Consider the following 22,635-nt stretch of genomic DNA (forward strand, 5'->3'; position numbering starts at 1 on the left):
TTGATTGCTAAATTGAAAAAGTTTAATTTTCCACTTTACATTATGAAATTAGCTCAAAATTATTTAACTGACAGAACTCTGCAGGTAAATTATCAAAATTCCAAATCTAATCGACTACCTGTTAGAGCAGGAGTTCCTCAGGGTAGCATTCTTGGGCCTATATTGTATAACATTTTCACTTCGAACCTCCCTGATTTGCCTCAGGGTTGCCACAAATCTTTGTTCGCTGATGACACAGGCATTTCCGCTAAAGGAAGAAGTCTTCGTGTTATTTGCAGCAGACTTCAGAAAAGTTTAGATATTTTCTCTTCTTATTTACAAAAATGGAAGATTTCTCCCAACGCTTCCAAAACTCAACTTATAATATTTCCACATAAGCCCAGGGCTTCCTTTTTGAAACCTAGTAATAGTCACATAGTCACTATGAACGGAGTTCCAATTTCCTGGTCAAACCAAGTAAAATATCTTGGATTAATACTTGACCATAAATTAACTTTTAAAGATCACATTGAGGGCATTCAAGCCAAATGTAACAAATATATAAAATGTTTGTATCCTCTTATAAACAGGAAATCCAAACTTTGCCTGACGAATAAACTTCTAATATTTAAACAAGTTTTTAGACCGGCCATGCTTTACGCTGTGCCGATATTGTCTAGTTGTTGCACTACCAGGAAAAAAGCACTTCAAAGGATTCAGAACAAAATTCTGAAGATGATTTTGAAGTTGCCTCCCTGGTTCAGTACAACCGAAGTACATAGAATTTCGAATGTTGAGACTTTAGCACAAATGTCCAACAAAATAATTAATAATTTCCGGCAAAAATCGTTACAATCCTCAATTGCAACGATTAATTCCCTTTATACTTAGATAAGATTTAGTTTTAGTTATTTAGTTTTAAGCTATCAATTGTTATACTGACATGCAGGTTTAAAAAACCTGTTTAAAATACTGAATTGCCAAGACAGGAACAATGTAAAAACACTTAGATATATATCATAACAATTAAGGCTGGTAAGTTACTGTAGTAACTGGAGCACCTAGGTTAAAAATGAAATGTAATTTATTTTGAATTTGGAACAAATAAAAAGTTAAAAAAAAAAAAAAAAAAAACCGAAGAGTAAAACATTTGTAATTGGTTAAATCATGCCGATATAAGCATGCCCAAGTAACCATCAAGCCCGTTAATCGCCCTTTTTGGTATATAAGGCTGCTATACGACTGATAAAATAAAGTTCGGAAACCCTATATTTACCTTATATCGCAAAAAGGGCGATTATCGGGTAGTTAGCGGGATGGTGGTTACCTGGTTGGGGGCGCACCTCTGATTTTGGTGTGATTGTTTTGATAAACAATAGCGCAAAATTTAGTCTCTACCGAGGGGGCAGCAAAACTACAAAATTACCTAGCATAGGAGGGGTATTTATTGGATGAAAGGGACCGTGACAGAGGACACTAGCATGAAAAGTTATTCTTCCGACTGTTTCATCTTAGCAGGGTTACTTCCACTCACTTGCTATAAAAAAAATGTTTTTCAGAATTATGAAATCATGAGATGGTATACTGACACTTATTACTTGTAAGTTACAAGATGAAGACGTGAAGTATGTGTTTGACATATAAAATCTGCCAATATTGCTTTCAGTGCGTCACAATCAGAAATTTTACGACTCGTGAGTGCTCACTCTGAGTGAACGCTCACGAATCATAAGATCACTTATTGTGGCGCTCTGAAAGCAAAATTGACAGGTTTTATAAGTCAAACACATACTGTAAACCCTCTTCTCGTTACTGACAAGTACAGCATATCATTATATCATCTAATGAATGCATAATTCCGAAAAATATGTTTTTATAGCAAGTGATGGAAGCAACCCTGCATCTTAGTATTCTTCTTTGCTAGTAATTTGCACCTAATTTCATATTACAAATTAATACTTCTACAGATTTAGATTTATATTACAATTCAATTGTCCATTCCTACAATTCAATTGATTTTTTTTTTTAAATATTTACATGGGAGTTGCAGTTCGTAATTTTTTGGGACATAATAACAAATGGGACTGATATACGATTATAAGAACTAAATGCAGCACAGTTTTGTACCATGCATTTTTAATCGAACTATTAAATTTCAATGCTGTGGACCAATATGAATGTCTTTTCAAAAATCCAGTACACCGCCCTTCTCAGTATTTAAAACTGATTTTATGATTAATTGATTCAAAGCATCTTATTCTATTTATTACGAAACTTTCTAGATGCAATTCCACAGCTTTTAATTGAGAGCTTTCGATACCTGTACCATTGTTGCATAAGTATCTGGGAAGTAGACTGGGAATTGAACAAATCCACCTCCAGCACGGTCTTGCTTTGTAGCTGCGCTTTTACCGATTGAGCTAAGAGAGGCCCCAATACATACATACGAATCAATAATCTAACATCCGTTTAGCAAACAATTGTGCTTAATTCAATTTCACTGATATATGTATACGTTGACATATCGATTTATTTGCGGAACACCACAGCAAATCAAATTAAACACAACCCGTCCGACACCAATGCTGCTTCATAAAAACAATTCACCGAAAAAAAAAAATCAAAAACCCACATCCCACATCAAACTGTCAATCAAAATTCAGCCCTCAATTGATAATTTCTGTTTTGCCAAATTCACCGAGACACCCACAGTCCACACACACCCAAACAAAACCCAATAAAAGGAAATCAACATGACTCGAATTCCCCATTTTCAATCCAACTAACAAAAAAATCTAAAAAAAAAAATTGAATCAACATTTTGCTGCCCATTTGTGTGTGCCGCCGCTGCTGCCATCATCCATCGTCGTCGTCGTCGTCGCGTGGCATCAAACCAACCAACCACACCACCAAACAACAGTGAGTGGCAGTCCAACGAAATTGTCACTATTCAGTAGCCCGAAAATGTCAGCCACCGGAAGTCCACCGACGCTCCCGACCGGGCCCGGTCCCAGCCGGCAACGGTCGCTGCGTGACCGGTTGCGCGAGGGCATTACCGGAAGTCTAACCTGGCAGTAAGTTTCTTTCTTTGTGCGAGTTTTCTTCATTTTTGTCTTCTTCTTCTTATGTGATGGTTTTTTTTATCGTATTGTTAATTTTTTGTTAGTTTTGGATTAGTTGTGTTTGTTTTTGTATTTGTGATTTGAAACTACAAAACATACTTTTGTGATTCGTTCCTTCTTGGAGAAGATTCAACCTGTGATGGTTGAATGTTTGGTGAACATTTGTTTGTACGTATTATAGGATTTTTGTTGAGCAATGGGCTAGGCAAAAAAGGTTTGAGATGTTTCTGTTTCTGTTAGAATTATGTGTACATAGAAGATATAATTTTCGATGTTGATTATGAAGTTGTAAGTTCTTGTGTAAGGCAGTGTAGCCAGCTGAGCATTGTTTTGATAAATCATTGATCAATCAAGCTTAAGCTCCAAGTGAAGGTCAAAAAAGAACTGTAGTAAACATCACAAAGTTTCAGCTAATAATAACAATTTTGACTAATGCAGTAAAGGCAGTAGTGGTCAAAGCTATCGCCAGAATTCAAATACGGTACCGGTTTGTTTGATTGATCGTTTCAATCCAAATATGAGTTGATGTATATTGAGAAGCAATATGAACTCCAATTATTATACATTTGCCTAGCCTAGAGTCTCGTTACTGTGATTTGTTTATTATAATTCCATTAGTACGTTCCGTTCAATCTTACTTACCTCCAAGCCCCGTGCAATCACTTTATAAATCTTTAGATTTTTCTTATAGATTACTTTCAATTAGACTACCAAATCCTTCTAGTTAGATCGACTAGCGATAAAGCAGAAAAGTAGCGGCACTTATGAACCTCTCACCTCCGCAGTAGTTCACCAATCATGGAAATGTTGTTCAACTAGCACTTCGCGTTTCACACACTTTACTTCTAGTAGCGCGCACACACACGGTAGCGAATGAGTTTACGATTTAGATCAACATTATCGTCCCCTCTCGCGTAATTCCCATCGCCGCCCCCTTCCACAATTTCCTCGCTGACAATATACTTTAATTAAGTTTTAACCCATCATCGCTTCGGTCTCATAACCTTTAAAACTTACGACCAAGCGCGTAAATGAGTCGATAATCGCAGGCTAATCCGTTTCCCCACTGGACAAAGACCCCTTCCTTCACCACACGCGTTTTATGATTCTTTTTGCTTGATAAAGTTATTAACCACACTACGTGTGCCGATGGAGAAATCCATTAAAATCCCACCCTGGCAATGTGGTCGTAAATTTTCGTTTAATTGCACGCACTCCCGAGCGCCCGCTATCATTGCACACAGACATTAATTAAAATCGATTATATGCATGATCCACTGGTGTATTAAACCGGAGGAGATCTCCGGCGGAGAAATTACATCTATGCCTTCATTTTATTGCAAACCAAACCCAATTGTGACAATTTCCGCACCGTGTGCATGCAAATTCACGACTGTTTCCTGTTCCGTTTTATGTTCACGGTTTTCTGCTTTAATTCGATCGTGAGCTACCTACCTACCTATATCTTCATTATTTTTTATTCGTTTCTGGAAGCTTTGTATTGAGCGACCTATTTTCATCAATGCACTTAAATTTTCAGACGGGATGGTGGGATTTTTTGGAAGGAATTCCGATCTGCTGCCACCTTGGTCACACTATCGGTGAGCAAGTGTGTGTGTGTGTGGTTTTGATTCATCAGCTCACTTAAATACCAATGAAATGGAATAGATTTAGTGTGTATTGGGGATGGAGTAAGTGTGTCAGATTTACTCCAGTTTTTGGTCCTAGCTGTAGATATATGGCAACATATACGGTCTAACCTTGTATAAAAATAAGGTTAGTAAGGTGAGAAAAATGTGAAATTTATGATAAGGCCAATCAGAGGACCACAAGGACCGAAAACTGGCACACTTACCCTAAAACTTTTTTTTTTTTATATTTTAATTTCAACAGTTCCAAATATGAATTCACAGAAAGTTATTGTTGATCTTTATTAATTTCGTAGGTTCATGAAACTAGGTTTGATTGAATTGCCTTGAATTGATTACTTATTCGTACTTATATATGAAACTAAATGATGATGACAAATATATTGAACGATGTATCAAATTAGAATATCACAAAACTATTTCAGAAAACTACAGCAGGTAAGTGATGTATTACAATGTACAAATAAAAAGAGTATTGAACAACTTTGTAGAACAATTTAAATCAGTAGAAGTTTATACAAAATAATTATAATTTAAAAACTTGTATTCAGGTGTTTTCCACGAAAAAAGATTCCTATTTCAGTGAGATGATAAAATAGGCACCTAGTGTATTGAGCGAAGTTTCTTGAATTGATTTTTTTTTAGTTTCGCCGAAGACACCTATCTTGAATATGAAATTTTGGAAAAAAAAAACTTTTTGGATCCCACTTCTTGATATGTCAATGATAAAATAAATGGCTTTTCATATCCAGAAACTTTCCCCAAGACACCACTTATCTTCAATGCAAGATTCAAGAGATAATTACTTTTGACCGTATTTTCCCAGTTGTAAACCACTGCGTCGTGATGGATGCCGTGTATTGGTTGAAACCTTGGATGGATTCAAACGTCTTCTCCAGTATCGTACTGAAAAGCAACACCATTTTTTCACTTACGACACCAACTCTGAACGTCTGTTCCAGTTTGTCCCTGGATCAGATCAAAGGTGAATTGACATAATTACTTGAAGTTGAGCCAGGCCAACTAATCAAAATGAAAATGAAAGCCCGTCCTTGTGATTTGCGCAACGGGATTTCTAATTATTTTTATTTAGTTCACTCCAAGTCCAGTGAACTAAACAAGCTTTGGGCCTTAGAAAATGCTAGCCTTATGCTCCATGTCCAAGTGAAGTGGGAACACTTCAGGAAGACTGGAGGAAATTCCCAAAACCTCACCCAGTGCCGTAATTGCTAGGGATGGGGTCACGGAACAAAAAAAAAATACTTCATGCCAGCTAAATGCATGCATTTTGTTGATTCCTCTCACTCACAGGACGATTGTCCTGTGAAGAAAGATCCATAGAAATTTAAATGTTCAAATTGTGGTGAAAAACAGAAATCCAATATTTGGGAATGTGAGACGTGCCTAGCGATCCTATAATCTCGTTCTCAGTGTTAGCGAGGAACAAATTCTTCATAAGCACCAGGTACAAAAAGCTCACAAGCTTCAAATTCTTCATGTAGGATTAACTACTCCATTTCCGGCCCCGCACAACCCGCACATAGTATTTCTTAATCTAGCGTAGTTTAGCACCAAAAGGAATGTTATAACAGTACTTTCCCGTTTTTGCCAGCCCTGAAATTTTAGGTTGACAAAATCGGGAAATTTTCTTTTTCAATATTTTAATCATCAATATGATTTTTAAATCATGTTTAACCGTTATTTATCCACTATAAATGGAATTACTGATAAATGTTTACTATTCTTACAACAAAGGGTACACCAAACGTCTCGAAAAGTTTGCGTACGGTTTATTGAGCCGGTACGTACTGTTCGGTTTCCTTAAATTTCGCTTTGTTTTCAGCGCTGCAACCAAGGCTGAACCTCCATATCTCAGTATCAACGTAAATACACTAACCGAGAGCCGTCTCTTGCTACTGCTTGGTCCCGAGATGTTCGGTATGATTCTGGCAACCGCGTTGGCCCTCACTGCCTTCTCGTAGGCGTTTTCTAAGTGGCTATTGAAGCCAAACGGTCGTCGACCATCTCTCCCAGGTATTTCAACACGCACTTCTAGTTTATTGCGTGCTCCCCAACGGTAATTTCTGACCGGTGCAGCGATTTAAAATTACTGATCAATACCACCTCGCTTTTGTTGTGGGCTATCTGCCGCTTCGCTCTATGCATTAGGTTTCCAATCATGTCGACCGCCTTGGTCGCCAACATTTCCATCTATTGCAGCGTCTTGCCTATTACCGTAAGACGACGTCGTCCGCAAAACCAACGATCTCAACTCGTTTGGGTAGCTTCAGCGTTAGACCGCCATTCTTAATCACGTTCCAGAGCGTTGGACCAAGGATGGAGCCTTGTGGAATTCCCACCGTGATCCTAATCGATCTCTGTCCCATATTTGGCTCGTAGATCAGAACCCGGTGCTGGAAGTAGCGTCGGCCTCCCAGCTGGAGCTGTTGAACGCATTCTTGACGTCGATCGTTATCAAGGTGTAATATTGATCTCCTCTCCACCAGGGATCGACTAAAAACTCAGAGTGGTGCAAAAAACACTGGTGCTTCTCTAAAATAAGGGAGGACGCCCTTTATATTTGGAAGGAGAAAGAGACTAAGGAGAGAGAGATTTCATATTTAGGAGAGAGCAGTTGGAAAGCTCAGGTGCTACTTGCGTATAGCACAATCGAGTAGTGCACGGTGTTATGACGGGAGTACCTAGCACTTTTCAATCGGGAGAGACGTGGCTTGGAGATTCACAAGAATAGCTGCTTATTTTAAGCTGGGTGCAGAATATTTTTACACTCATATAATATATGTTGCAGTAACTGTATGGTATTCAGAAGCGTAGGAAAATGCAAATTTTTATGCTTTGCCTAAAGAGATGTTTTTAAGATCGATGTGTAATTTTCTTCACAAGGGGGTTAGCTCTGGTCGACATGCCGGCGAAAAATCTAAGCCAACCCGAAACCAACCTGACTTCTAGCAAACTCCAACCCGATGTTGACCTGACATTGACCCGACATAAACCCCAAATTGACCCAACAACAACACGACATTGGGTCGACATCGTCCCTAAATTAGCCTTACATTGATCTGACATCGGGCTGACTTGTCTGTTCGGGACCATTTTGCTGGGTTTCTTCCACACTCCACTGTCGTATATCAAATGATAGTGGGGGACTCAATTGACAGTGACAATGAGCTTCGAATGAGAAAAGGGCTCTTCAAATGATGGGCACGAGAGATTTTTTTTCTCTGAATCGATTTAATAGTTGTATTGGTTCATCTTCAATCAAATGATATGAAAATTAACAGCACTGATGCTAGCTATCCTACAACGCTACAGTTATAGAGAAAGTACACTGTCGGAGAAACAAAGAGAGAGAGAAAGAGACTTAACACCGTTGGAGCGGCAGCTCTCCAACACAAGAAGAATGAAATGTGCTGCACGATTTAAACTGCTCTTTCACGTCTCTTTGGAAATGAAAGTGCAGTCTCGCAACAGCGTGTGTTTTACTCGCAAAAAATTGAGTAGCACCCGATCCCTGCTCTCCACTTTCTCTCGACAACTGTCCAAATTGCATCCACTTTTGCTCTTCCTTTCCGAAATCCGAACTGCCTCTCCGACAATCCTTTGCTCACTCTCCGTGTATTTCGTCAGCCTGTTTAGGATGATCCTCTCCAAGAGTTTTCCGAGTGAATCCAGCAGGCACTGCTACGAGTTGCTCGTTGGTGACTTTGTCGTTATCTCCCTCTCCGTCTCCGTACGATGTAGATGGCCAGGTCGTTGGATCGTGCTTCGAGAAAAGTCCTTTCACGATGACTTTCAGGTTCTCTAACCACATTTCAGTGGGCATGACTTGGCATCTGATCTTCGTCATCACGACACGGTGTGCGCATAGTTGCTATATTCATAGTCTGGCGGATAGAATTTCGGGAACCAATTGAGCTGTCAAATAGCGGAACCAATCGAACAAATCACGACCAACAACAGAAAAGAGCACATCAGTTATTGCGAACATAACTTCGGAACCCCTTTTCTTGTAACTCAAGACTCGCCTACGCAAATTAATACACGCAAACCAAAAATCTATTACAATGAATGTTAGTTCCGTTTCCTATCATCCTCTGTTTATGAACATCGCAACGAATGTTAGAAATTGAGCATGCAGGCGATGTAATGGTTTTTGTCTTTTTTATTTTGTGTTCTATCTACGCTTTCGACTATACCAGTAAGCTTGTAGAACGACGCACATTGAAGAACATTGTAGAACGACGCACACACTTGCCTCGAATCTCTCCAGCAGAAAAAGCATACGAAGTCGAGTATGCGAGAAAATGAGCTCTTCATGTTTGCTTTTAGGCTATCCATATTCAGAAGCAGGGAGAGAGCAATGCAGAAAGCACAGGTCTGATAATCGCAACGTTCGTGGTTCTTCGAGTCCAGTCGGCAATCTGTTTTCTATTTTTTTCGACATAACTAATTTACCTCACTGATACACTCAACATTTTTCGGTCTCCAATTTTCTTGCATTGGACCGCAGCTAGGTACATCGCATCCTCGGTTCATGCGGTCTCCACTAACATCCTCTGATGATGAATCCCACATAATTGTAAGAGAATCTTACATCCCCCGGTTGGGTGTACCATATTTGGGTTGGGGAAAGTTCTGTAAAGTGATGCTGGTAATTTGCGTTCGGTTGGCGAAGAAAGAATAATCAACGTTTTGTTTATAAAAGTTGATAGTACCTTTTCAATTGTTTGTCTACAATATATTGAATTGGTTCCGCTTTTTGATAAATCGAAATTCTATTCGCCAAACTATGAGTATAGCGAATATAGGTGTGCGTCGATGGCAGCAGAAGCGTCTCGACCCAGCTCCAGTTGACAGTTTGACTTGCTCTGCTTTATCTCTCGTTTATGTGCTCGGAAACCTCCTCTACTTTCCTCTCAGTCTTCTTCTGTTCTTGCACTCTGAACACGCCTTCTGGCTCTGAGACTACTAGCGCGGAGGGTGCTATTTGCCTCGTTGCACCAGTAAACTGGAGGCCGTCTGTTATTTAGCTCCAGTTTCCTCGGCATGGTCGTGTCACATGCTCTCCCTAATGATTCTGTCAACTTGTCTTCCAGTTCAGATTGCAAGTTCTCGTACTCTGTACTAACACAGGATTCCGTTGGCCGATGCCATATCGGATTTCCTGATGGTCACTATGGGTATGTCCTTCACACACTCTCCAATTCATGTTTTCCACCAACGACGGACTGCAGTCCGCATAAAGTGACGTCGATAATGGACTCCCGGCCATCTATGCGAAAAGTGCTGGTGGTGCCTAATTTCCAGTTTCGCCAGAGCTTCCAGCAGAATGTGCCCTCTCGCGTAAATTCATCTGTTTCCCCACTCCACTGCCTAAGCATGGAAGTCTCCTCCGATGACTACCGGTCTTCGTGCGATCAGCTTTTCGGTAAGTCCAACCAGCGTCTCGTGGAACTGCTCCATCCCCGAGCAAAGGATTATACCAAATTGATAACAAGTTCTGATACCCGGTTATCAAGATTTGAAAACCGAACGTGTCATCATTGTGGTTGAATAAACAGCCAACATAACAAAAATTAAAACAAAAGAATACTCATTGAATATCGCAAAAAATACTGATTTAGTTATCATTGAAAACATCTTGATAACAAATCCTGTGATCCATGCAAACTTTGTCAACACATTTCAAAATATTTTATAAAAAATTGAAGTTTTGAACTAACCTTGCATCATTTCATAAGCTTTCATGATAAAAAATGATAACACAATTAGTCGAGGTTGATAACTCAATTAGTTATACGATAACAGCTGAAAACAAATTGATATCTGGAAAAACAAGATTTGTTTTAAAGATGATATCAGGTTGTTATTTTACTTTGCTCGGGTCGTCCATCGGGTGCGTAGCAACTGCATATGAATATTCCGTTAATTTTGGCGATCACGAAACCTTCTTCTTGAATGGTGTTTCTGCCCATAACTTGTATTGCAGCCATCCCAGCTCAATCCACCACCTAGTTAGTTTTATCGGGAGGGACACGATACAGCTGTGCAGTGTCGCAATAATTGAGGTTTATTTGAGTTAGCACTTTTATTGTTGCGACAAATCAATTAAGTGTCGTGTGGAGCGAAATGCTTGAGAAAAAAAAGCTGACAAAAGCGGGGGTAGACAAAATCGGGAAAGCACTGTATTACGAATGGCTTTCAAATTTATTTACCTTTGCCGTTAGTTCTGATAAGGGGTTGCGAAATATTCGTTTATTGCTGTAAATACAAAACTGCTTCTGGCGGCTCAACTTGTCCTACGGGTTTTCTTGAGCCTAAAGGTAATAAAAATTGGTACACACATACTTACTCACCAAAATCAAAATCGATTATCTGATTCTCTTAAAATTTTCAGGGAATGAAAAACTACTTATGAACTATGATCTAAATTATTTTTTTAATCAATTTCGTCTCCCATTCCGAATGCCTGCACCTTCCTTTTCACTCCACCCATCACATTTTGAACCATCGATTTTCCCAGTGTTTTTGTTGTTTTTACCCAAATTTTCTTCAACTCCAGCTCTTTTTTTTTTCGTCGATCTTGTTTTCCGTGCTGAGCACCAATGCTACCGTCGTCAGGAAGGCAGCTCCCACACCTGGATCCTACCTATCGACCCATCAACTCATGAACCGGGGACCAACGGTGCCAACTAGGATTGAACCCAGGCCTGCTGGGGTGAGAGGTAATCACGCTTACCACTACACCACCGGCGCCGCTGACTCCAGCTCTGTTTTAATAGTTTAGGGATGTTTGCTAAGTTCCGTCTTCATAATTGCCCAGAATTTTCCAAATGGGCGAAGTTCCGGTGAATTTGGTGGGTTCATATATTTTGACACAAAATTAACTCCGTTGGCTCGGTACCACTCCAACACGATTCGAGCGTAGTGGCAGGATGCTAAATCAGGCCAAAACAGAGTTGATCCTTTGTGCTTCCTTATGAATGGCAAGAGACGCTTCTTAAGGGACTCTTCCATGTACATTGCACCGTTGATTTTTTCCGGAAGTGATGAAGGGAGCCCTTATTTCACCACATTCACAAATTGCCTGCCAGATCAGCAACTTCTTTGCAAAATTTCGATAATTTCTCCTCAGGAACATCGATCTTAGACTTGGCAACGAAATATTCTTGCCCAGGTAGTTGACGGAAGTCGGCCTTGACGTAAGTTTCGTCATCCATCACGATTTGGTGAGTGCCTTTCGTGTAAAGTGATGTTTTGTTTTTCATTCCGGTTTGGGGCTTTTTGCACCATGTAAATATGTAACCATGGTTTTCTGCACAAAGCCTTCTGACACCTTGGACTTTTCAGCGCCATCTCGAATTGACATGGTCTTAAACTGTTGCTCCCTAGGGGTATCCCACTCCAAACTTTTTATATCTCGCGTTATACTTAGAAAGTTCTTAAAAATACCTAAGATACCTGGAAATACTTAAAAATACTTAACCTATATTTTGCATTAGGTTGTTACCACCGTTGCTAAACACATTTTAGTTGTTTATTTATCGGATGTCGTCAAGGATTTTGTGTGAATATTTGAAAACTGCAGTGTTAATATTTTAAGCTATTTTAAATGTTTCGTTTTGTTTTGTAGGCATCAAGATATAGTCTTCGAATAAGAGAAGATCATTGCAAAAATGATACATTATACCTCACTATTAAATATGTCACACTTTGATGCGCATTTAGCATGATCCGTTCGACATGTTACAGGAAGAAGTCAGGTTTTAGGTACTTTTTGACAGTTATGATTCGGCCATGTATCACTAACTTAAGACTCTTAAGGGCCACCCACATTAGATCCGTTTGCGTTGCGTTGACGCAAATTTGACAGTTAGACAATAGATTTAGCTGTCACTTCGCCGCAACGCGTCCGATCCGGATCTAATGTGCGTGGACCTTTAGGACTATCTAATCTGAATAAGAAGTTGAGGAAATTTTCCACACCATTCGCATTCTACTTGTTGCCGAGCTTGTGGTATCTGGAGAGTCGCATCTTGTAGCTTCCCACCGAACGTGTTTATTCTGCCGTAAAGTACCATAATTCTGCGCAGGCCTAATTCCGGGCTCTTTTGAAAATTTCTAAAATAATTGGAAATTGCATATAATTTGAATTGAATTGAACATGATGGTAGGTTGGTTTGTTGTCTTTATTAAGGAGATTTTCAGCCAGACACTGGTTCATCTCCGGCGATGATGGTAGGTATTTACTACTTGTGCATGGTAAAAATATAAATTTAGATAAAACTGTAAAATACGGCAAATTTTAGCGAAATGCACGGAATTAAGTGCTGCGCAGAATTATGCCACTTTGCCATAAATATTAAACATGTTGTAAATATGAACTACATTTTCTCGGATTTGGAACCGTCAATTCTCATCTGTTAAACCATTATTAGAGCTGGACATGATTGATAAGCCATATCTGCTGTGTTGATGTCGAGTCCCGTTTTTTAATTGACTCTATCAGCTAACAGCAAAGATTGTAAAACTTAAATTAAACAATTTATTGTAACACATGACATGCGAATAAATAAGTATCGATTGTTCAAACTTTTAAATAAAAACAAACAACCTATCAACTTCTTTTACGTGTCGCGTTCTGGAACGATCGGGCTGTATAAGTCTCGCATGAAATGCTTCGATTAAACCGGGATAATCTATTTGCCACTACGGATCAGAATGATAACGATGCTAGTGTTTTTGAAATCCTCAATCACCAGCACCTTGTCGTTCGTAGTTTCAATTACTAAAACTGGAAAATTTATGTTCAAAAGAAAACATCGACTTCTAGCAAAATTCTAATTAAACTACTTTACCAGATGTATGTATGTTCTCCGAAAAGCGTATTGCAATCAGTACAATTTCCTACTGTAAAAGGTTCGCTTCATCGTCGTAGTTCGACAGGCAAATGCGCAGCGTAACCCTGTATAGGCATAGCCAAGAACTTATACTTCTCCATACTTGCACCGCTTGTGCTAACACTTTTGGTTACATTCTTGGGTCTCCCATGTCAATCAAGGGTTCCTTATTTTCTTGAGAATCTGGAACAGCTCTGTAAAGGAGTCCAAATTCATGATAGCGCACTGGAAAGTCGGCTCAAAACTAAAGAGGTTCTAGAACCTCTCTAGTCTAAATCATCAGTAATTCGAATAACACACAATTTTTTACACTATTAGATAAGCATAATTGAAATACATATACCAATTATCATGATTTTATTGAAATTATAATCGATTAAAACAAGAATTAATTTCATTTCATAAGTGACAAAAACAAGAATTAATATCATTTCATAAGTGACAAAAACTTTAAAATTGACGGGGCTTACAACAACAAACAACAACACTAGCAACCGGTAACAACGATGAAAATTATGCAAGATTAAAAATACTTTAAAATACTTAAGAATACTTATAAGAGATTTAAACATATTTAATGTATACTAGTACTAAAGTTTAGAGTGGGATGCCCCTAGGTTGCTCCTTTTTCCTGGCCATTTTACTGTCCATTTTACGACCAGTCCCTTCCTTCCTTTGGGCAGTCAGATGCTCCTTCAAGGTTCTTATCACATGAGACACAGTTGTATTTGCAATGGCAAGGTTTTAAGCGATCCATCGGTGGGACGCCTCTGGATTTTGATTGTAAAGCGTGTCCCACATCAAATTTGACCACGGAAAAAAAAACGCTGCAGAAAATTACCTAGTTGACCGATCCTTTTCTAACTTTCAAAATATAACTCATTAGTAAGCTTTTGGCATATTTATTCCATTCAACTTCAATATCATTGCCGTCCGCTCGCACCTTACGCTTAACTCCATTCATTAGTGTAGTAGATAGAGCTAGTGTTGAATAAATAATGAGTAGAATCAAGTGAGCGTGAAGCGTGATAGTTCGTATGTAAACCGAATCTCATTGGTTAGAGAATTTCGATAGGTATGAATCGTATGAAGTACGAATTTTGGAGGTGACGGACCACCAGCAGCAGCATAAACAGCAGCAACAGAAACCTCAGCAGCAGCAGCAATAGAAGCAGCCGCACCCGTGGGAGCTGCATCGCTAATTCGTGTTGCCGTGGCCAAGGTTGGAAACCTCGGTCCGGTCACGACAGATAGAAAGAAGATTTATCACGATTTTGAAGATTTCCTGCAAAAAGATGATGCGCGATGCAAGTAGATGCGAGAAATGTAAGAAGATTTTTCGAAGATTTATTCGCTAGTGTGAGATTTAGATGTGTCGCCCCCTCGGTATAAACGAAATATTATTTTCAGAGTGGGGAAAAAGTTCATAAACTTAATAGAAGTTTTACCACAAAAAAACCGTCAAATGCCTCATGATATTGATGAACTACGAAATCCACTCAAAAATAGTGGTTTTCCGCAATAAATGCATTTAAGTCACAATTTTGTCGATGCTTTTGTCATATTCAGCTTCATTTATGATTGTTTAGAGCAAATAAATGCATTTTAGACATTTCAGAATGATTACATGTGTTTGGGACACGACTCAAATTTTTGTCGCACTATAGACAAATCCAGCTTCCTGGTGACATATCAAAATTCTGATGATCCTAAAATCATCTTCGAGAAAAACGCAATGAATAAAATTACCCCTTCACTTTTGAATGTTCCATGGTGCCTCCGAAGTTGGTACGATAGTGTAAGTATAGTGAAATGACTAAAGAACTGAAGAATTATTTAAAAAAAATTGCCATGACCTGATGGATGGTAGATAGAATGACCATGACCTGATGGATGGTAGATAGAATTACCATGACCTGATGGATGGTAGATAGAATTACCATGACCTGATGGATGGTAGATAGAATGACCATGACCTGATGGATGGTAGATAGAATTACCATGACCTGAAGGATGGTAGAAAGAATTACTATAACCTGGTAATTCTGGAACGGATGGTAGATAAGAATTTACATTACCTGATGGATGGACTGAAGAAATTTAGAAATAGTTAAAATTGCCATGACTTGATGGATGGACTGAGGAAATTTTTAAATAGTTGGAATTGCCATGACCTGATGGATGAAATATCTCTGAGATGGTAGATGAAAGTCCCCCGAGAGGGTAGATAAAATTCCCCCAAATGGGTGGATATAATGCCCCCCTTCCTCAATTAAAGAGAGTACAAGAGGGGAAGAATGTAGTAGATAGAGCTAGTGTTGAATAAATAATGAGTAGAATCAAGTGAGCGTGAAGCGTGATAGTTCGTATGTAAACAGAATCTCATTGGTTAGAGAATTTCGATAGGTATGAATCATATGAAGTACGAATTTTGGAGGTGACGGACCACCAGCAGCAGCATAAACAGCAGCAACAGAAACCTCAGCAGCAGAAACAGCAGCAGCAGCAATAGAAGCAGCCGCACCCGTGGGAGCTGCATCGCTAATTCGTGTTGCCGTGGCCGAGGCTGGAAACCTCGGTCCGGTCACGACAATTAGGTTCTGTATAACATCTGGCTGCAGCTTCTTCTGTAGGGAAACACACTTTTTCTTCATGTCTTCCTCAGATTTGACCTCCTTGGGATGCTTCCGTAGTGCCTGCTTCATAATATCCCTGTATTTTTCGATGGTCCTTAGTTCCGGTACGTTGGGGTACGAAAGTGACCCCGTTGGCTTCGTACCACTCCACCAACAACATTTGAATAGTGGCACGAGGCTAGATTTGGCCAGAAGATCGTAGGGCCCTCATGTTGCTTCAATAGAGGAGAAAGACGTTTCTGTAGACACTCCATGAGGTAGATCTCCCCGTTTACAGTCCCCATAGTCACGAACGGCGCACTCCGTTTGCCACATGAGCAGATCGCTTGCCAAATCATGTATTTCTTGGCAAACTTTGAAAGTGTCTGCTTCCTTACTTCCTCCGGAACATTAAACTTGTGCTGGGCGGTGAAGAACAGTAGCCCCGGAAGTCCGCCTTGACGACAGTCTCATCATCCATGATGAGACAATGAGGCTTCTTCAGCCTCTGGGTGTACAGTTTCCGGGCACGTGACTTTCCCACCGTATTTTGCCGTTCGTCACGATTTGGAGCCTTCTGCACTTTGTACGTATGCAGTCCCTCCCGGTCCTTGGTTTTTTGAACGAAAGACTTGGACAGATTCAACTTTTTGGCCATATCCCTCACCGAAGCATTGGGATTCCGCTTAAATGCTTTCACGACACGCTTGTGATGCTGATCACTAATAAAACATCCATTCTGACCGCATTTATTCTTCCGTTCGATGGTCGGAGTTTTGTAGCAACGTTTAATCATATGACCACCGTTGACTGCACGATTCCGAGTTGTTTTCCAATCTCCCGATGAGAGAGTTGAGGATTTTCCAAGTGCTTGCGCAAAATCAATTCGCGAAGTTTTTTTTTAGGTGACGCCATTTTTTTTTCCATTTTTTGAAAACTGACTGCGAAAAAAATACAGTGTAAACAATACACTCTAAACTACTTCTACCCAAATTTTCAAGAGCAAATACCCAATGGGTAATTTTCTTTTTTTTTCCTTTGGTTTGTTTTTTCCGTCGATCTTGTTTTCCGTGCTGAGCACCAATGCTACCGACGTGCCAGGAAGGCAGCTCCCACACCTGGACCCTACCTATCGACCCATCAACTCATGAACCGGGGACCAACGGCTTTACTTCCCCCCCTTCCGTGATCAGAGATGTTATGCCTCAGAACATCCCGGCGGCGCCGACTGGGATTGAACCCAGGCCTGCTGGGGTAAGAGGTACCACTACACCACCGGCGCCGTTGATGGGTAATTTTCTACAGCGTTTTTTTTTCCGTGATGCAATTTGATGTGGGACACCCTTTATTCCCAGATGTCTATTTCGACGTTCTAAGCCAACGCCTTTTTGCATTTTACTCTAAAGTGCTCGAATTTCAGGAAAATTTCAAGTCGATGTCTTGAAAAACAATAAAAGCCGAGCGGTTTAAAAAATAGACATTTTTGTATAATTTGTGTACCTTCCGAAAAACTGCTTCTCTACTGTAGTTTCAATAAAACGAATTGAATGATTGTAAATTTATCAAATTCTACATTAAAAAACTTTCAAATTGGTGGGTCAAGGACACAAATAACTTGTTTGGCTGCGGAGTAATCCTTATTCAAAGATATATTTGTCAAACATCTCAAAAACCAAGGGTTGTAGCCCAGAGGTTTCCGAGCACATTAGAGCAAAATCCAAAAAGTCATTTTCTTTGAATGTAAAAATAAGCATCTGGACAAAGTTGGTTGAAATCGTTGACATTGACCACAACTCTGTATGCAGTTGAGCTGGAAAATCCATATATATCATAACAATTAAGGCTGGTAAGTCACTGTAGTGGCTGAAGCACCTAGGTTATAATGAATTGTAATTTAATTTGAACTTGGAACACCTAAAGGGGTAATAAAATTCTAGTGGGGCGTAATAGAATTTTATTCATGAGTTTTGAGTCTAAATAATCTCAAAAACGGTCTACGTAGTGTATGATAAGCCCCCTACGCGTTTTGACGTAGGACTACGTCTGTGATTTCTACTCATCTGGTCAGTGAAATTGATAAGTATGTCTTTCGCAGGAATATTTAGATTCATTATTTGTTCCTCTCAGGCGTCGTGGGATTTCTTTGCTGCGCCGTCAAGAAAATTCTCCCCCGATCACTTGTACCGTCTTCAAGAGCGCATGATTTCCACCTCTAAAACGGAATACCGGTCATAGCCTTGGTTCTTGGATCCCATAGCTCTCACCTGGTTTATCGCCAGTTTTGCTTCTCTACTCTTCTCAATCTTCCTCTAGTTTTCATCATTGATCGACTTTGCTGCTAATTCAGATTATTTTCTCCCGTTTTGATTTATGAACGATTGATGAAAGTTCATTTTTTTTTTGTATATTAATTTATTTGATAAGGCTCAACCGAATTAACTTTACAGAGCCGAGGATTCTTGGTCACTATACAATACATCTTAAACTATAGTCAAAAGGTACAACACAATAAACACTTTATCTTCCGCTATCCAAAAAGCCTCCTCCATCAGAAATGGAGCCGCTTCCAGTAGTTTCATTGTATGGCAAATTGTTGTATGCCAACGAGGGTCAGAGCGCGTCCATTGCAGCAATGGACACAAAACGTGGTCAGCACTCACACACTCATCACGAAACGGTTGCTTTCCAAAGTCGACGACGCATCGACCGAAAGAACTGCTGATGAAGAACAATGAGGAGGACCACACAATGGTTGCTGTCGAGAAAACAGACGATCGCGTAGCACACATCGAGAGTGGCCTGCTTTTGTCGACAGCCGAGTGAACACTGGATGAAAGTTCATTAAGAATAATGGAAACCAGAGACTATGTTAAATAAGAGACGCGCAAAGACTGAAGCCAAAAGTTCCAATCGAACCGTCAAACGCGGTTCCAATCGAGCAATGAAAATAAACACGATGGTTGTCTTTATTAAGAATATTTTCAGCCAAACTCTGGTTAACTGTTGAGATTTAAATAATTATAATTAAGTTTGCGAATGAATAGTGAAATTGGACAGTGAATATTATTGGTATTCACCAGCTGTATTCTCGTTATGTTCTCACGAAATATTTGCTCCAGCACAACGAAATGCACCTACATAGGCTCTGTAACAATGATCAAGGTGATTTTTCAATATAGTAAAATTTGTGAAAGATTTCACTCATGCATGATGGGAAGCTACAATCGCAGATTGAATAATTTTTTTGTGCAACGTTCTGTAGAATATACCCTCCAATGTGGTATATTTGGTTTCACTCAGAGTTGTCAAAAATTGAGTGTTCAAACGCGAAATTGAATAGCGATACTACCGATACGGTTAAAATAGTATTCATTTGACCGTGATGCTGAAGCAGATGACAGTCGCTCATATTAAAAGTCACTTGAAGTAAACACAAAATTGCGGGTTGCCAAACCTAACAAAAAAGAAATAAGTTGGCCGTGCAACCAGATTTAATATTATTTTCTCCGCTCGTCTTTTATATAACATCGTCTCTGATGTAAACATGTTCGCAAAAGCGTAGCTTTCCATTTATTATTCACCTTTGGTTCTTAGTCTTATCAAAATAGAACCATGTCCTTACTACGACACAAAACTTGTGACAGTTATAATGGTACTACCAGCCGGTGGAAACTAATGTTTTTAAATTGGCGCACGACTTGACTAGCCTATTGGTCCCAAGCAAATCGATGACGTACCCCATTCTAGTCAAAATTCTAGTATTACACAATGTTTGTTTTGATTCGCTATGAAAATTTGACAGATAAAATGAGGGGTTAGTGGATTTTCCTATGTTTCGAGGGGTGAATCGATTAGCTTGGGACCGAAGATAGTACCAGAGCTGAGCCAAAAAGTTGAGCACGTTTCTTCGGGACCTACTAGTCTTAGAGTTACTTCTATGGTACTACCGCTATACTTCATTAAGCTAGTACCTCAATCGGCTGCCCTAGCAGCACACTTGTCAGTGAGTAGTTGTGGTAACTTGTATACAACTTATTTTTGTCACAATCAAGCTGCAGCAACATATTATGATTAATGTGTGTTGCTTGGGTGGCTAGAGGAGTAAAATGGATGTCTGTCGATGGTCTAGAATTCGAACACTAGAATATGTATCACTCAAAAAACAATTGATTTCACCATTATAAAAGTATCACAAACAAAAGCGCCATTAGCAACAACTATTCACACTCCATTAAGTACATTGGGGTGAAACCTTACCGTCAAAGCACCCCATGTTCCTTCTGTTGATTATAAATTTTTAGCATCAAGCAATTCATTTCAAACAATAAACAATTTCACGCCTCTCCATCGCAAGCAAACGAACAGCACGAAGAAAAGCGTATCAATGATTGCCATCAGTATAGAGAAATATCTGTAGCTAGTTACCACCAATCGAAGACCATCGTCTGGCTGTGCTGTGCAGTGAAGAAAGACATTTCCAAACGAAACAGTTTCAGCACCGACAACAATCCTCGCAGATTATATGACACTCGTGAAAGGAAAACCGTCAGTCTTACAACAACACTGAGGGTCATATAAATGTGTACTACAGATATCGTACAAACGGACCAGCGTCAATAAATGCCATCAAATGATGGAGTAATGATTATTCAACAAGACAAGTACGATGGGAATCGGTAGGAGAGACCGCATAAACATTGATGGCAGTTGGGAAAATACCAAGATCGTCCGATGGATTTAATCGGCTCGTAACACTCGAGAAGTGTTAATGGAAATTTAAAATTTTCAAGATATTTTTATCATTCCGTGGACCATGGATTTATGATGAAATATTCAACTCGGTATGGGTTTAATGGCTTAATCAATATGTTCTCATTTGGTTCGCTCCTAGATTTATTTCATCTATCTGATTAATTTTCTTCAAGGTAATATTTCTGAGGGTTTATTCATTTATAAAATGGAAATCATTTCGCCAGTATCATCATTTAATCGATTCTTTGGAATAGAAGCCGTATGATGTAGCTTTCAACGATCAAAACAACAATTTTAGATTGAAGACACGTGTGTGCCAACCACCGTTCCCTCCCACCGGCAACCGAACCCTTTGGCCATGACGTTGGCCACCATTTCGTCATGCCCTGACTCAATGCCACGCTGATGCTGCTGCTGCTGCTGCTACTGCTGCTTCTGTTGCAAAGCAAAAGTGGGCTGGATGGAGTGACGGTTTTGACAAATTAAGATCCCCAAGAAGCGACGGCAGGTTTCATCAAATTTTAATTAACGCAACTACTTCAACAGCTGGCTGGCACATCCCCTTCCTTTCGCTGCTTGGCCGCATTGCGTGAGGATGTGAACCGTCCTGGCAAGGAAATTAAGTTCCGTGCAAAAATTTTAATTGGCAAACAGATTGGCGCGCCCATAAAAGGCCACTCCGCGGAGCGCACATTCTTGCAATCGACGAAATTCCACTTTGTATTGCTCAAGTGGTGCTACCGGAATGAACGCAAAAAAAGGTCTACCTGCCTCAACGCTCAGTGTCGTGCCGCGATCCCGCACTGTTCCGTGGCTAATAATCCATAATTGTTATCGCATAATCAAAGTCGGGCAACAACGAGTGGCGAGGCGGCCGGAGGACGCAGAAAAGTCATTTTTCTTATTAATCTTTTCATTGCTGGCTGCTGCAAATCGTGCGCTTCTGCCCTGGAATGGGTGTTGGTCGCTGTTCATTCGAAAAGACGTGCGTTCAAGGTCGTCCCGGGTGCATCGAATTGGAACCGATTGTTTGTCGGACTTCGGGAGGGCCAAGTGTCAGATCGTGTGGATGCGTACCATTCGTCGGTGGGGATGTGCAATAAGCGTTTTAGTTTAAATATATTGATTTTGGATTGATTATAAGTATAAATTCAGAATACTTTGAGACATGAATGTTGAAAGTGGTCAATCTGATAGCTAACAGCCATATATTATAAATAGTGTTATTTTAAAAAGTGACACATTATGCATTAGGGTCTAAAAAGACCCAGACTGCAAGTCGCTTCCAAAAATCAATTTTTTAACAAATTTTTGATGTATTGTCCTCAAAAGAAAGATAAAGGTTCCAAGAATAGCACAATGCCCAATTTTTTTTTCACAATTTGGCCATTCAGGATGTCTGGCACTGGTCCCGATAGGACACCAGACCTCATGTACTGGTACCGTCAGACGGCTTTAAATTTATGATTTTCTACCAGAAGTAAACAGACATCATGCCATGAACCGTAAGGTAAATCCACATCCGGAAACCCGGAACCAGAACCGGTAGGACTCAAAAGGGACATAAACCTCATGTACTAGTATCGTCATACGGCAG

General features: G+C 39.8%; 1 protein-coding gene across 1 annotated transcript in view; it reads left to right on the top strand.

The window, feature by feature from the left end:
• The first annotated feature begins 2,925 nt into the window (after window positions 1–2,925).
• Window positions 2,926–22,635, top strand: part of mtd (mustard) — a 509,755-nt gene continuing 490,045 nt past the window's right edge. The window contains exon 1 of the mRNA XM_065235336.1: window positions 2,926–3,053. Within this exon, the coding sequence (XP_065091408.1) occupies window positions 2,944–3,053 (110 nt within the window). The 5' untranslated portion in view covers window positions 2,926–2,943. The remainder of the gene's footprint in view (window positions 3,054–22,635) is intronic.

The sequence above is a fragment of the Ochlerotatus camptorhynchus genome, unplaced genomic scaffold, assembly GCF_037179485.1.
Source record: "Ochlerotatus camptorhynchus isolate MF236.1 unplaced genomic scaffold, CSIRO-AGI_Acam_v1.1 ptg000472l, whole genome shotgun sequence".
Lineage (NCBI taxonomy): Eukaryota > Metazoa > Arthropoda > Insecta > Diptera > Culicidae > Ochlerotatus > Ochlerotatus camptorhynchus.